The sequence below is a fragment of the Entelurus aequoreus genome, linkage group LG01 (genome assembly GCF_033978785.1).
Source record: "Entelurus aequoreus isolate RoL-2023_Sb linkage group LG01, RoL_Eaeq_v1.1, whole genome shotgun sequence".
Classification (NCBI taxonomy): Eukaryota; Metazoa; Chordata; class Actinopteri; order Syngnathiformes; family Syngnathidae; genus Entelurus; species Entelurus aequoreus.
Genome location: NC_084731.1, coordinates 46,124,380 through 46,140,681, shown reverse-complemented (window position 1 = coordinate 46,140,681; position 16,302 = coordinate 46,124,380). Strand labels below are relative to the sequence as shown.

General features: G+C 39.2%; 2 protein-coding genes across 10 annotated transcripts in view; one reads left to right on the top strand and one right to left on the bottom strand.

The window, feature by feature from the left end:
• Positions 1 to 4,351, top strand: part of LOC133653517 (uncharacterized) — a 19,667-nt gene extending 15,316 nt beyond the window's left edge. For 3 of the 5 annotated variants that reach the window (XM_062052892.1, XM_062052883.1, XM_062052879.1), the window contains 11 exons: positions 967 to 1,044; positions 1,134 to 1,208; positions 1,314 to 1,340; positions 1,459 to 1,649; positions 1,852 to 1,969; positions 2,123 to 2,214; positions 2,320 to 2,397; positions 2,487 to 2,561; positions 2,661 to 2,801; positions 3,005 to 3,075; positions 4,151 to 4,351. In XM_062052892.1, the coding sequence (XP_061908876.1) occupies positions 1,487 to 1,649; positions 1,852 to 1,969; positions 2,123 to 2,214; positions 2,320 to 2,397; positions 2,487 to 2,561; positions 2,661 to 2,801; positions 3,005 to 3,075; positions 4,151 to 4,159 (747 nt within the window). In that variant the 5' untranslated portion in view covers positions 967 to 1,044; positions 1,134 to 1,208; positions 1,314 to 1,340; positions 1,459 to 1,486 and the 3' untranslated portion in view covers positions 4,160 to 4,351. The other 2 variants (XM_062052909.1, XM_062052900.1) reach the window with 2 other exon arrangements.
• The window catches only part of cacna2d3 (calcium channel, voltage dependent, alpha2/delta subunit 3), a 142,641-nt gene that overhangs the window by 103,733 nt on the left and 22,606 nt on the right, over positions 1 to 16,302 (bottom strand). The window lies entirely within an intron of this gene.

Below are 16,302 nucleotides of genomic sequence, written 5' to 3'. Positions count from 1 at the left end.
ATCATATTAGTACACTGTTTGATTGCTTTGCTTAATGCATTCCATAATTTAATTCCACATACTGATATACTGAAGGTCTTAAGTGTTGTACGTGCGTACAAATGTTTTAAATTACATTTCTCTCTAAGATGATTTTTCTCCTCTTTTTTTGAGAAGAATTGTTGTATATTCTTGGGTAGCAGGTTATAGTTTGCTTTGTTTATAATTTTAGCTGTTTGCAAATTCACTATGTCGTGGAATTTCAGTATCTTTGATTCAATAAATAAAGGATTTGTGTGTTCTCTATATCCAACATTATACATTATTCTAACTGATCTTTTTTGTAACACCGTTAATGAATGAAGTGTACTTTTGTAATTATTTCCCCATATTTCTACACAATAACTCAGATATGTAACACTAGTGAACAGTAGAGAATATGAAGTGATTTTTTGTCTAGAACATGTTTTGCTTTATTCATTAACGTGTTTCTTGCTACTTTATGTTGTATATTTTTTACTTGAGATTTCCAGTTCAATTTATCATCAATCATTATACCTAGAAATTTGGTTTCATTTACTCTTTCAATTTCTATTCCGTCTATTTGTATTTGTGTTTGACTTTCTCTTCTACTGTTACCAAATATCATTATTTTAGTTTTACTGAGATTCAAAGATAGTCTGTTTTTGTCAAACCATCTTTTTAATTTGTTAATTTCTTCTGTTATTATTTGTATTATCTTCTGTGTGTTCTCTCCTGAACAAAACGCTGTTGTATCATCCGCAAATAATACTAACTTTAAATCTTTTGTAACTTTACAAATGTCATTTATCTAGACATTGAATAATTTAGGTCCTATATTGATCCCTGAGGTACACCACAGGATATATTTAGCGTTGTAGACGAAACCACCACATTAATATTAAAGATATGGTTAACATTCTTAGTGCTAAAGATATTCCCCTCTCCTTGTATCCCTTCTCCCAGCTCCACCGTCTCGCCGAGTGCCAGCAAGAGTCATGAGTACTTGTCAACTCGACTCCTCAACTGGAGATAACTTTCTAGGTAAAGACTGATCTCCAAAATAATATCTCAGCATCCAGTAACCATGGTTAACAGATCACAACCATTTAATACCAATTTATCTCCCTTAGCACCTCACCATGGGGAAGGATGTATTCATATGCCTTCACCAGCACCTGCATTAAACATGCATAGAGTTACACAAGGTAGGGACTGATCTCTGTATACACTACACCCATAATTTCAAACCCTACTTTACGATTGAGCTGAAGTTCTGACTATTATGACCTGTACTTTTACCTTTCTTATAGTTCTTACCACCTTGGGGCACCATTCAGGTAAAATCTCAGCTCATCTTACTTGCTTATTTGTATACACTAACACCTGTGCATGCTTTTGTCCACGTTGTTTCTTTGACGATGAATAAATACCCCTTTTCTTTCTTTCTACATTAAGGGTGCCTTTTCATCTGATTAAATTTATAATGAACAGGGACATTGCGGTTGTCCCAAGTGGATGGTATGATGACAGGATGGTTTTCTGGCCCAGCTATAAAAACACCGACAGAATTGAAAGGGCAGCTTTAAATGAGGAGCAGCATGAGCCAAACTGGCCAAGATTTGACGTTTCTGTTGTCCGAACTTGTGGTATGCAAATTCATAATCTTCTTGTTTAAAAATAACGTCATAGTTGCTTCTCTTTATGCTTGGAATAACCTATTGTGTCTATGTTCTGATCAGGTCTCTTGTAAGAGAGAGACCTGATTTATCATCATCAATAATAATAATATTCTGTTCAGCTCTACAGCTAATTTGAAACTCATGTTCATTTTAACATATTCAATTTTAGACAACTACAAAGACGCATTAAAAATAATGCAACAATATGGAAAGGGCTGCGACACCTCAGACCTGCAATCTGAGGCAGAGAACGAGGAGCTGCCAGAAAAAAGGAACAGGAAGCCAGTGTAAGTGTGTTCCGTCTTGTTTTTGTCATGTTTCTACAGTAATAGGAAGGTTATTTCCGGTAGCATTCAAAAATAGACCAGAGATGCTTGTACTATATGTATATTTGGCAATTTTGGTATTGCCATAATCCTAATGATATGGTTACCCAACAGCCATCGTCTCGGGGACTCAGATGATAGCGAAGAAGACCCGAGAAATAGTGACCTCACATCTCTGGGGTTGACAAGCCAATTGCACAGGCAGAGTAAGGAATAATCTCTTAACATCGAAAACAACAAAACCACCAAAAGATATGGTTAACATTCTTAGTGCTAAAGATATTCCCCTCTCCTTGTATCCCTTCTCCCAGCTCCACCGTCTCACCGAGTGCCAGCAAGAGTCATGAGTACTTGTCAACTCGACTCCTCAACTGGAGATAACTTTCTAGGTAAAGATTAATCTCTGAAATAATATCTCAGCATCCAGTAACCATGGTTAACAGATCACAACCATTTAATACCAATTTATCTCCCTTAGCACCTCACCATGGGGAAGGACGCATTCATATGCCTTCACCAGCACCTGCATTAAACATGCAGAGAGTTACACAAGGTAGGGACTGATCTCTGAAATATTAGTTTATAGATAGGCCTCTTGGGTATTACCAGTCATGGTTAACTGATGGCTCTCTCACAATGCCCACCTCACTAGGAACGGCAGTCCCTCCTCGACTCCCTCCACCCCCCTCACCAGCAGCCCTCAACCTGTGGCAGACAGAGGAGCCTGGATCCAGCCTGGCCTACAGGCCAACATGGCGAGGGGGAAGAATGGCCGACAACATTTCCTGCTCTGGTGAGCAATAACTGACAAATACCGGATGGTCATTCTGTGCCACAAATTTTGGAAAAAATTCAAATTCACAAGCAATCACATATTTTCTTCAAACTTTGTCAATAACTTTTGTCATTAACTAAGGTCAATAGCTAATGTCAGGATTATGAGTAATGAGGATAAACACTGAAACATGTTAATTTTATACTGCTGTTTGTCAACAGCGCCTGAGGTAATCCACATCCTTAGCCTGCTGGAAACTATTAAGCACAACCAAGACCAGCTGATTGCGAAGGTAAACTTCTTAAGCCTTGAATAGGTCAATATTTAATAATGACATTGATTTTGATTCATTATTATTTTTTAAACAAACAAACAGCCTACATGGCAGCTTTGTGTGATTAGAGTAAACATTGCTACATTTTCTTGTTACATTTCACCTGTTTGCTCTTTAAATACCACTTTTAATGTTTTTTATTTATTTCGATCATATTTTTTAAAAATGTGCCCTGGGGCCGTTAAAAAATGACCTGCAGGCCGCAAATGGCCCCCGGGCCGCACTTTGGACACCCCTGGCCTACACGAATACAAACATAGAATGACAGTACAAATATAATAAGAAAACAATGTCAACCTCCCAAAGTTGGGTTATGGATATTTATTTATGCCCCCCACCCCCAACCCCCGTCATCCAACAGAGCCAAACAAGTACTCTGATCAAGGAACCAAATAACGATATTGTTTAAACATTTTGGATGTCTTGCACACCTATACCCTGATCACAAATTCATAGTTTACGCACCTTATTTTAACCACCTCCAGTAACTTTAAGTCATGTTTTTTTTTTCAAATGTAATCTTGTAGTAGAATTTCTGACCTTTGACCTATAGTTCATGTCTGTCAAAAATGTATGCTCATTTTGATTTCTCTTCCTCTTCTGTGGGACAAAAGTGAATTGTAAGTCATGCCAACCTGTCTACAGAATGTGTTGACTGTCTAAAGGATTCGAGTTGTTATGGAACAGATAGGGAAAACAAAAAAGACATTGACGCACTAACAAGAGAGATAAGAAAGGGATAAAGCCAAACGAAGAGAGTGTTTTGGTAACCATTTTTTCATGCTGACGGGCGCGCCCGGGGGGAAAACTTTCTGTGTGCTAGACAACTCAACCCAACCATTGTACCATTTGATTATGAGTAAAATAAAACTCTTGTGTTAAATCTACTTTGGTTCTCATTGACAACCTGGACTTTCCACTATAATCTCCTTAATACCTATAACATATTTTGTATTGTGTAAGCATACTTGGCTTTGGATGCTTCCTACCATAAACATAAACGTATCTGTCTTGTAATCTTGTTTGATTACAGGTGCTCTGAGTAAAAATGTGTTGACAAGGTCAGCCACGGACGCTGAGGTCACCAAACACGCCATCAGGTGGTTCAACTTGGCGGGGGATCGGGCAACGAGGAGACGAGTCCCGCTTCCACCTCCTCAGGAGGAATAGAGATGTATATGTATAAATAAACAACCTTTTATTGGACTTCTTGTCATTCACCAGTTATTCATTTTCTGATGTTAGCTGTGCATGGAGCAGCGTTTCCTTGAAGTTGTAGCCTAATAGATTAAATATGTATATTTACTTTTTAAATATATATTATATATATTTACTTTATAGAGTGAATTGACCATTTTCTGTTTCTGCCTATTGACAATATTGTTAGTTTAAAAATACAAGGCAATGCATATGTAAGCCTATATTGCTGTAGTAGGGCTTAGTGAATTTTTTAGTTTCCTATTTTATCCTACAGCAAGAACAGAAGGGATTTTGAAAATAAGATAAAGGGGTCCAAAACGGCCAGATGAGCCAGGGTTTTTATGAGTCCGTTGCTGGTCCGCGGCGGGAGGCTAGGCTTTGATCTTGGGTGCGGAGTGGATGCAGCGCGCCGTCACGGCGCACCCGCTACCTGCCGCCGTGGCGGATACGTTCCTGAGTGCAAATGGACGCCGATGCTGGTCCATTTCGCGGTTCCGTTCCGGAAAGCGCGATACCTGCGCGGGGGATCCGCCGCGGAGTGTTTTTGCTGTGTGGGATACTTTATATTTTAGTCGACAAAATTTACTGTACTTTCAGTCGACTAAAATGTTGAGGAATTTAGTCGACTAAAAGTAGACTACAACTAAATTGATTTAGAGGACTAATATATGACTAAAACTAAAATACATTTGGGACTTCTGAGCATGGTCTGTGCAAGGCATGCTTAGCGGGGGCTTTGTGGAAATGTGACCTCTTTTTATATTTTATTGGCACTCCAACTCCACGCGTCAACTCTACCATACTTTTTACTGGCCTGTCGTGTGCAGCTTTTCTTTGTGGATTGCGCCTATAAGTTCTGCGATGTCTGGACGATGTCCAAGCCTCGCGCTTAACCGGATCCAGATATCATGGAGGAGTCGGTCGTCGACTCGGCCCTTTTTAAGAGGATAAGTCAGAAGATAGACAAAATGCGAGCAGACATTCTGGACAATCCTAAATCCGTTGTCAGAGGAGAGATAGCGGCTGTTGTGGAGCCATTTGAGAGCATTGTCTCGTCTATAACGTGGCCTGGAACTCCTTGCTAATGCTAATGCTAACAAGTTAATAGCGTCACCAAGCTAACTGCCACATGGATCTTCTCTCTGAAAAATGTGATGATCTGGAGGGCCGCTCAAAGTGCAATAATATCCGAGAAGTGGGCCTCCCTGAGGGCTGTGAGGGCCCCCGTTCGACTCAGTTCACCACTCAATTCTTGCAGGAGGTCCTGAAACTTGATGACAAGCCCATGCTGGACTGTGCTTACCGGACCCTCCGCGCTAGGCCTAAAGATGGCAAACCTTCACGGCGGCTCGTTGTACGAGTACATTTATTTTAAGTCCGGACCAGATTCTACGAAGGGCGGGTGAGGCTTCTCCGCTATCCTATAGGAGCAAGAGGCTTTAAATGTTTCCCGATTTCACGACGGCTGTGGCTGGACTTCTCTTTCCGCCGACGTTGCAGTTCAATTTATCCAACGACCAGGTGCACAGATTCAATGATTCCACAGAGGCGGCGGACTTTGTGGACAAAAAAATTAAAATGGGAGTTTCCCCAGATTTGATCAAGGAGGCATTCCAGCATGCTAGCTGGCCACTGCCATTTTGAAGCTAGAGGACTACAAATACCAGAAGGGTGTGATATCTTGCCTTTCTTATCGATTACGTTCGACCTTATTCAGATTATTATATTATTGACTAATTTGCCGGTTGTATGTCGGTCTTCTTCATATATATTTGCACATTTGATGGAAGGAATAGGTTTTCATAGTAAGCTGTAATTATGCAATGGTTGTTTTTTTTTATGGGGCAGGGATGTTGCGCGCATCCAGTTTAGAAGGGTGCTTCTGCAAGAGCTTTGGGGTGGGGGGGCACTGTTTTGTTTTTCTTATCATTGCATCAGTCAAGTTTATTTTTTTGTTTTACCACAGACTTGCATTGTTGTATACTATATATTTGATGTTTGCATCTTTTTGCTATGACCCAGCCTAATTTAACAGCAACGTCCGGCGGGAGTGGCATTAGGTTTACCAGTTTTAATTGCAAAGGTCTTAATAATCGTATAAAACGAAGTAAGATATTACATAATCACCGTCATCTGGGTGCACAGGTAATCTTGCAGGAGATTCATCTTAAACCTTCTGATCACTTGAGGCTGAGAAAAGGATGGATAGGACAGACTTTCCACTGGGGTTGGGCAATTATATGACCGTGATCGTTGGTTCACGATAAATTTGAGTTCAATCACAGTGATCAGCTGTTAGCATATATCCTCGATCAAACATGGCAGAACTGACTGTTAGAAGTTACCGCAGTAGTAAACAGTAGGGTAGCAACGATGCTCGGTATAATCCTGCACGGAACAATACACCATTATTGACCATGAGCCTGTGTGTCTGTGAATATGTGTGTTTATGTACGTTTGCGTGTGTTTGTGTGAACGTGTTTGTCTCCGTGTATGTGCGCAACCTCCCGTTCTTGTTATTTCTGATCATGCTCCAATTTCAATGGATTTACTCTTCAAAAAACTGACAACCACACATGCGCCATGGCATTTAAATATATGATTACTTTAATGAGGACTTTGTGGATTTTGTTTTGCGTCAAATAGACTTTTTGTGCTCTTAAATAAGACTCCCGGGATGTCGTTCGCTGTACTCTGGGAGGCGCTGAAGGCATACATTAGGGGGAAGATATATGTATCCTGTACAAGTTATGAGAAAAAATGTAGGAATAATAAATCAACTACTTTGACCCAACACATATGTCTGTTAGATAACTTGTACTTTACCTCTCAAAACTAAGACGCTTATAAGGAAAGGCTTTCCTACAGGCAGAACTTGTTGTCCTTGTGACAGACCGTGCCCCTGAACAAATACTCCTTTCAATATCTCAGTTTTATGAACATGGCGATAAAGCTGATAAACTATTAGCTCATCAATTACGCCTGATATCACCATCCCATTATATTCCACATATTAAATCCGATTCAGGTATAGTTACGGATAATCTTAAAATCAATAATGTACTGAGGAATTTCTATGCGTCCTTCTACTCATATTCTTATTGTTCTACTCCTGAGCTTGATCAATCTGGAAATCCCCTTGGTTGATTAGTCTGCTGCAATGGCGTTAGAGAGTATTTTGTTACACACAGTCAAACTGGTTTTTAAATGCTTGGATAACTCTGCTCCCCAATTGCTCTGCAAGGCAATTATAAGACTGCAAAGTGGTACCAGATCTACCACCCGAGCAAAGTCAAAAGGCAACTGTTGCTTTCCATTCCGTAGAACATCTTTTGCCCAGACTGCCTTTTCAATAAAAAGACCACAACTATGGAACTCTTTACCAGACACTTTGAAAAGTATACCTGCACGTCACTTTCAAAAAACAAACAAAATTATGGCTAGTTGAGCAATAATCGTGTTCCCATGTTTAGTTTTTACTAATTGATTTTTATCTAGTCTGCACTTTGTCTGTTATTATTATTATTATTGGCGTTTATCTAGTTTGCACTTTGTCTGTATTATTACTATTATCATTATTATCGACTCATTCTATTTTTTATTTTCCTATTTTAATGATGTTGGATCTGTGTTGTTGTTGGGGACAAATGTTGTAAAGTAGCTTTGGCTACAAACACTATGATGCATACATTGGATAACTGTTTCAGATGTCTATGTTTTTGTATCTGTTCCTATTTCAAATAAACCTCTATAATAAAAATATGTCTCGGACATCTCCGTCTTGGTCCCGGCTGTCTTATGTATTCTCCAAGTTTTTGGACATGTGTCTGGTTACAAATTGAGCTTGGGTAAAAGTGAAATATTTCTTATAAATTCTGCTACTAAGATATCCTATGCACAATTTTCCCTCTAAAATTGCCTCACATAGTTAAGTCCTTAATTAATTTTTCTAGAGTGGCTCGTGTCAACTCTGTTAGAATGTACTTCCGTAATTTTCCTATTTGCTCCAGTGTATATCACTTTTTCTCCCTCAGTCCTTCTTTCGTAAATTAGATTTTAGACTTTATTTGGAACTAAGAGACTGTCAGATTACGTAAACAATATTTACAGAAATCCAAATTGTCAGGAGGATTAGCACTACCAAACCTTAGGTTTTACTACTGAGCCACCAACATTAGAATTCTTAAATATTGGCTGCAATTTGAAGCATTTGATCCCCCTCCGTTATGGCTGGTTATGTAGGCTAATTCAACTAAACCAGTATCTCTTAGGGCAGGGGTCTGCAACCCAAAAAGTTGAAAGAGCCATATTCTTCTGGAGCCGCAAAAAATTAAAAGCCTTATATAATTCTTATGGTGAAGGCAACACATGGTGATTGTGTTTAAATTAGCTATTAACTATCAAAATGACTATGTTTCACAGGCTGACACAAATCTTTGTTGATAGAAATGCTGAAATGTAATATTTATTCTACACATTTTTGTAACATTGGAAAACATTAGTAAAACGGAGGCTTCTCTGAAGGTGAGATTACTCCTGGAAATTTCTAGCTTAGAATGGCCAAAGGTATAATTGTGTTTGTCTAAATTAAAGGAAACAGCAGGCCGTCTTCTTCTAATGGATTTATTACTATCTTTGGCAAGCTAGGTAATGTTTGCTGTGGTCTATAATGACATGTCACACAAACAACTATCAGACATGCAAATATAAATTAAATACAATGAGGACATAAGTAAAGGATATTAAATGAGCTCAAATATAGCTACAAACGAGGCATAATGATGCAATATGTACATGCAGCTAGCCTAAATAGCATGTTAGCATCGATTAGCTTGCAGTCATGCAGTGACCAAATATGCCTGATTAGCACTCCACACAAGTCAATAACAATAAAAAAGCTCACGTTTGTACATTCACACACAGCATGAAACATTTGTTGGACAAAATTAGACAAAGAAGGAGTGTCATAAAACATGTCTTACTGTGCTGCGCCTGAGAAAGTTGTACATGCAATTAAAAAAAAAAACTACGCTGCGTTCAAGGACCGCATAAATTAGTAGGACAAAACGGCTCTCGTCAAATCCTCTCATCGGTGAAAAATGTTTAATATAAACAGCGATTTCTAAAAATTAGGAAGGTTTGTGTCATGTTTTCTGTCTTACAGAAACAATATTAAAACAAAAATTATATTTTTTCCCACCATCTTTTCCATTTACATACATTTTTGAAAAAGCTCCAGGAAGCCACTAGGGCGGCGTCTTAGGGCTATGGTTCACTCTCGCATCCACTCTTCTACTTCTGCTTTTAAGAAAAATCCAATCGCAAAAACCTCATTCAGAAGTTGGGTTCAGTTCAAATGCTATTTTTGTTTACATACTATTTCTAGTCCTGCACCGATTACTGCTAAAGGCCTACTGAAATGATTTTTTTTAATTTAAACGGGAATAGCAGATCCATTCTATGTGTCATACTTGATCATTTCGCGATATTGCCATATTTTTGCTGAAAGGATTTAATAGAGAAAATCGACGATAAAGTTCGCAACTTTTGCTCGCTGATAAAAAAAAGCCTTGCCTGTACCGGAAGTAGCGTGACGTCACAGGAGCTAGTATTCCTCACAATTCCCCATTGTTTACAATGGAGCGAGAGAGATTCGGACCGAGAAAGTGATGATTACCCCATTAATTTGAGCGAGGATGAAAGATTCGTAGATGAGGAACGTTACAGTGAAGGACTTGAGAGACAGTGATGGACGTATCTTTTTTCGCTCTGACCGTAACTTAGGTACAAGCTGGCTCATTGGATTCCACACTCTCCTTTTTTTATTGTGGATCACGGATTTGTATTTTAAACCACCTCGGATACTATATCCTCTTGAAAATGAGAGTAGAGAACGCAAAATGGACATTCAGTGCCTTTTATCTCCACGACAATACATCGGCGAAATGCTTTAGCTACGAGCTAACGTGATAGCATCGTGCTTTAACTGCATATAGAAACAAAAAAATAAAGGATAGAAGGAAGGATAGATAGAAAATCAACAATACTATTAAACCGTGGACATGTAAATACACGGTTAATGCTTTCCAGGCTGGCGAAGGTTAACAATGCTGTGCTAACGACGCCATTGAAGCTAACTTAGCAACGGGACCTCACAGAGCTATGCTAAAAACATTAGCTCTCCACCTACGCCAGCCAGCCCTCATCTACTCATCAACACCCGTGCTCACCTGCGTTCCAGCGATCGGCAGAAGGACGAAGGACTTCACCCGATGCGTTTGGCGGCCCGGAGACGTAGGAAGTCAAGGTGAGGTCGGCGGCTAGCGCGGCTAGCGCGGCTAGCGCTCCAACAAAGTCCTCCTGGTTGTGTTGCTGTAGTCCGCTGCTAATACACCGATCCCACCTACAACTGTCTTCTTTGCAGCCTTCATTGTTCATTAAACAAATTGCAAAAGATGTCCAAAATACTGTGGAATTATGAAATGAAAACAGAGCTTTTTGTATAGGATTCTACGGGTACCATAACTTCCGTTACTCTGACTTCGTCACGCGCATACGTCATCATACCGCGACGTTTCAGCCGGATATTTCCCGGGAAGTTTTAAAAGTCACTTTATAAGTTAACCCGGCCGTATTGGCATGTGTTGCAATGTTAAGATTTCATCATTGATATATAAACTATCAGACTGCGTGGTCGGTAGTAGTAGGTTTCAGTAGGCCTTTAAACATGCTTTCTCTCCCTTTCTTGTCGATAGTGCCTTTTTAAGATGGTCAAGTCTGGGGATCAACAACATTAAAGATTTATACATTGACACAATTTTTTCCTCTTTCCAGCAACTTTGTGATAACTTTTCACTCCCTAAACCACACTTTTTTTTAAATTATCTACAGATCCACAGTTTTTTTTGTAATACTTTTATAAAGTATCCAAACTTACTGGCTGACACAGTTTTAGATGCATTTTTGACACCACTTCAGACTTTAAAAGGATGAATTACACATATTTACGATAACATTTTTCATTTACGGCCTGTAAATACAGTAATACAGTAATTTGACTATCTATTCATGTGAACTATATTTATATTTATTTATTTATTCTTTTATTTGTTGTTGTGTTAAAGTTTGAAAAAGCAAGGTAACAATTATGCAATTATGTTAGAAAATAATTCTAGACAGAAAAGGGGTTGGATTAAAAAAGCACTGCTTCTTCCTTCTTCCGCCTGTCGATCTCACGATCCACTCTACCCTGACTCGTGAACAAGACTCCGAGGTACTTTAACTCCTCCACTTGGGGCAAGATCTCTTCCGCAAACCGGAGATGGCACTCCATCCTTTTCCAGGTGAGAACCATGGACTTGGACTTGGAGGTGCCGATTCTCATCCCAGTCGCGTCACACTCGGCTGCGAACCGATCTAGTGAGAGCTGAAGATCCTGACCAGATGAAGCCATCAGGACCACATCATCTGTAAAAAGCAGAGACCTAATCCTGCAGCCACCAAACCAGATCCCCTCAACACCCTGACTGCACCTAGAAATTCTGTCCATAAAAGTTATGAACAGAATCGGTGACAAAGGGCAGCCTTGGCGGAGTCCAACCCTCACTGAAAACGGGTCCGACTTACTGCCGGCAAGCTCTGACACTGATCATATAGGGATCAGACAGTCCGATACCCCATACTCTCTGAGCACTCGCCACAGGACTTCTCCAATTCCTCAAAGCACATGTAGACTGGTTGGGCAAACTCCCATGCACCCCCAAGGACCTTGCCGAGAATACAGAGCTGGTCCACAGTTCCACGACCAGGATGAAAACCACACTGCTCCTCCTGAATCCGAGGTTCGACTCCCCGGCATAGCCTCCTCTCTAGTTCACCTGAATAGACCTTACCAGGAATGCTGAGGAGTGTGATCCCACGATAGTTGGAACACACCCTCCACTTCCCCTTCTTAAAGAGAGGAACCACCACCCCGGTCTGCCAATCCAGAGGTACCGCCTCCGATGTCCACACAATGTTGCAGAGTCTTGTCAACCAAGACAGCCCCACAGCATCTAGTGCCTTAGGGAACTCCGGGCGGACCTCATCCACCCCTGGGGCTGACCTCATCCACCCCTGGGGCCTTGCCACAGAGGAGCTGTTTAACTACCTCGGCAACCTCATCCCCAGAAATAGAAGAGCCCACCACAGATTCCCCAGTCACTGTTTATTCATAGGAAGTCATGTTCGTGGGATTGAGGAGGTCTTCGAAGTATTCCCTCCACCGATCCACAACATTCGCAGTCAAGGTCAGCAGTACACCATACATGGTGTTGACAGTGCACTGCTTCCCCTTTCTGAGGCGGCGGATGGTGGTCCAGGATCGCTTCGAAATCATCCGGATGTCGTTTTCTATGGCTTACCCGAACTCCTCCGATGTCCGAGTTTTTGCCTCCTCGACCGCCGAAGCCACACACCGCTTTGCCTGTCGGTACCTGTCCGCTGCTTTCGGAGTCCCATGAGCCAAAAGGACGCGATAGGACTCTTTCTTCAGCTTGACGGCATCCCTCACCGATGGTGTCCACCAACGGGTTCTAGGATTACCGCCAAGACAGGCACCAACCACCTTAATTTTTTTGTTTTGTTTTTCATTTATTTATTTATTTCAGGCAATGACAAAAAAAAGTACAAAGTTGACAACACATAATAATATAAATTAATATAGTGCAAAAGGTAACGTATAGTACGTAATGAATGATTGTCCAGTTTTGCCTGCAAGGGAGTGGGAAGAAGATAATTTATTTATTCCCACCCCCAGTTCTCCATTCTGTGATTATTGACATGAGTTTCACTCTTACTTTGTTCAAGGATTATAATACAGATGTTGTATCATAGTGGCATTACCACAGGTAACAATAATTATTACACTGTAACAATAATTTGTATCAACAATGTAGGAATAATGAATATACCAACAATGGTAATAGACAACATAGCAATAATGGTAATAGACAACATAGGAATAGGAAACATTGAGCACATGTTAACACTTTGAGACAGAGTACAGCAGCAGGTCAAATTAAAGACCCTCATCTCTATATTTGAACCAGACCCCATGTTTGTATAATAGTTTAAATCGATTAATAGTTTGGCATTGCTTGTGTTGTAAGTCCAGTTTGTTCCATAGTTTTACTCTGCATACAGACACACAAAAACGTTTACGAGTGTTTTTTGTTTTTTTTCATTTTATTTTTATTGACATCCAGCATCAGACATTCCTATCCATTACATCATATTCACATACATCTTATATCTGTTGTCTGCCCTAAATGTCCAAATGTTTTTTGTTTATATCCCAACCATACCACCCACCACCCCCCGAAAAGAAAGTAACAGCCAAAAAAACAACAACAAAGTAATATCTACAAATACAACAATTAAATAAACAAAAAATAAATGATAATACATTAATAATAATAATAATCAGAAATAAAATAATTAAAAAATATATAAACAGATACATATATATATACACATGTACACACACATACACATATACATACATACATACCTGTACACATATAGGGAGTAATCCTTTTTTTTTTTTTGAGCAGTACAATCACTAATTCGAAAAATTAAAGTCAGGTTTATGGGGCGTGACGTAATTGACCCAGTTTTCCCAGTATAAAGTAAATTTTTCCAATTTATAATTAATAAAGGCAGTTATCTTCTCCATTTTATATATGTCCATTGTGATTTCCATCCATTGCTTCAAAGTTGGGCTATCCTGGGATATCCATTTCCTAGTAATGGTCTTTTTACAGGCCACCAGTAGGATATTCATTAAGTGTTTATCTTTCTTCAGCCAGTCCTGAGGTACATGTCCAAAAAACAAAGTTTTACTTTCAAGGGGTATTTCACGTTTGAAAATATCCTGTAGAGCTTGGTGTATCTCTTTCCAGTAGTCCTTAATGATGGAGCAGTCCCAGAAAACACGGTGGTGGTTTGCATTTGAATTCCCACAGTTTCTCCAACAGGCAGGGGAGTTGTTATCATAGTGAGACTTCTGAGAAGGTGTAATAAAAAATCTGATCAAACTTTTCCAGCCAAACTCCCTCCACTTGGGTGAGCTGGTACAAGTCCATTGATATTTCCATATTATTGTCCATTCTTCCTCAGATATAGTTATCCCTCCTTCCTTCTCCCATTTTATTTTAATATATGAAGTTGAATATGATTTCATATTCAACAGACCCTTATACAAGCATGAAATACTTCTATCAATAGTTTCTGAATTGTAGGCTTTTGTAAACAATTCAATCAAACATATACTCGTCTTTGTGACACTTTCACCTTCATATTAACAAAATGTCGCAACTGCAAATATCGATAGAAGTCTTGGTTTTCTAATATATATGTCCTTTTAATAGTTTCAAAAGTATGCATTTTTTCATCTTTCATTACACTACATAAAGCTGTTATACCCTTAGATATCCAGTCCTTAAATCTGGAGTCTAATTTATTAGGTGTAAACTCTGTATCATAGGCACACCATTTAAGAACTGCAATATCACTCTCGAGTTTGTATTCCTTTATAATCATTTTCCACACTTTAAGGGTCCATTTCACCCATGGGTTATCAGTGTTATTTATGTGGGTCTGTAAATTTCTATCCGCCAGAATTGCTTGTATGGGGATGGAGGGCATTTCTTCTTCAATAATTTTCCATAGAGCAATGTATGACGGGTTGCACCAGCATATCACTGCTCTCATCTGGGCTGCAAAATAATAATCTCGGAGGCAAGGTAAACCCCATCCTCCCTTTTGTTTGACCAATTGTAAAGTTTTGAGACGAACTCTTGGCCTTTTACTTTGCCATATATACCTTGATAGCATTTTGTCCCATTCATTGAATTGGTTTTGGTTAATCTCTATTGGCAGGGTTTGAAATAGGTACAGCAATCTTGGCAGTACATTCATTTTGATGGAATCAATTCTAGAACTAAGGCTAAAAAAAGGAATTAAGTTCCATCTTGCTATGTCATCTTTTATTTTTTTATGTATGGGTAGATAATTGTATTCTGATAATTTTGTTAGATCTTTTGGCAAATTAATGCCCAGGTATTTAAAAGACTCTGTTTGCCATATCAAAGGGTAACTACTTCTGATTTCCCCTGGTGGGTTATAATTATGTGAGAGTAGATGGGTTTTACCTATATTGATTTTATATCCTGATAGTTGACCATACAGTTCAAATGATTGCATTAATTTAGGGAGCGAGTATGTTGGGTGTCTGATGTAGACTAAAATGTCATCCGCATAGCAGGCCAATTTATACTCTCTTCCTTTAATCATGATTCCCTTAATATCTTCATTTTGTCTGATAGACTGAGCTAATGGCTCCAGATATAATGCAAAAAGTAATGGTGACCATGCACATCCCTGTCTAGAGCCCCTTTCTAGGGTTAAACTGTTTGATAAATATCCATTGACTTTAATCCTAGCAGTAGGATTGTTATATAGTGCCTGTATAGTTTTAATGATTGTATCCTGAAAGCCGAATTTATGTAGAACTCTGTAAAGAAAATTCCAATTAACCGAATCAAAGGCCTTTTCAGCATCCACACTTATAACAATTGCTTCAATGTTTTTTCTTTGTATATGATCCATAATGTGTAATGTCTTTCTTATATTGTCTTGTGTTTGTCGTTGATGTATAAAACCTGTTTGATCATTATGTATCAATATAGGTAAGACATTTTCTAATCGTTTGGCCATAATGGAAGTAAATAATTTATCATCTACATTGAGAACCGATATTGGCCTGTAAGATCCACATTCAATTGTATCCTTGCCTTCTTTTGGTATAGCTGAGATAATTGCCTCTCTCCAACTAAGTGGCGTTTGTGCCTTTTTTAAGACCCAATTCAATGTGGGGAGTAAAACAGGTATTAATTCTTTTTTAAATTCCTTATACCACTCTGCCGTGTAACCATCTGATCCTGG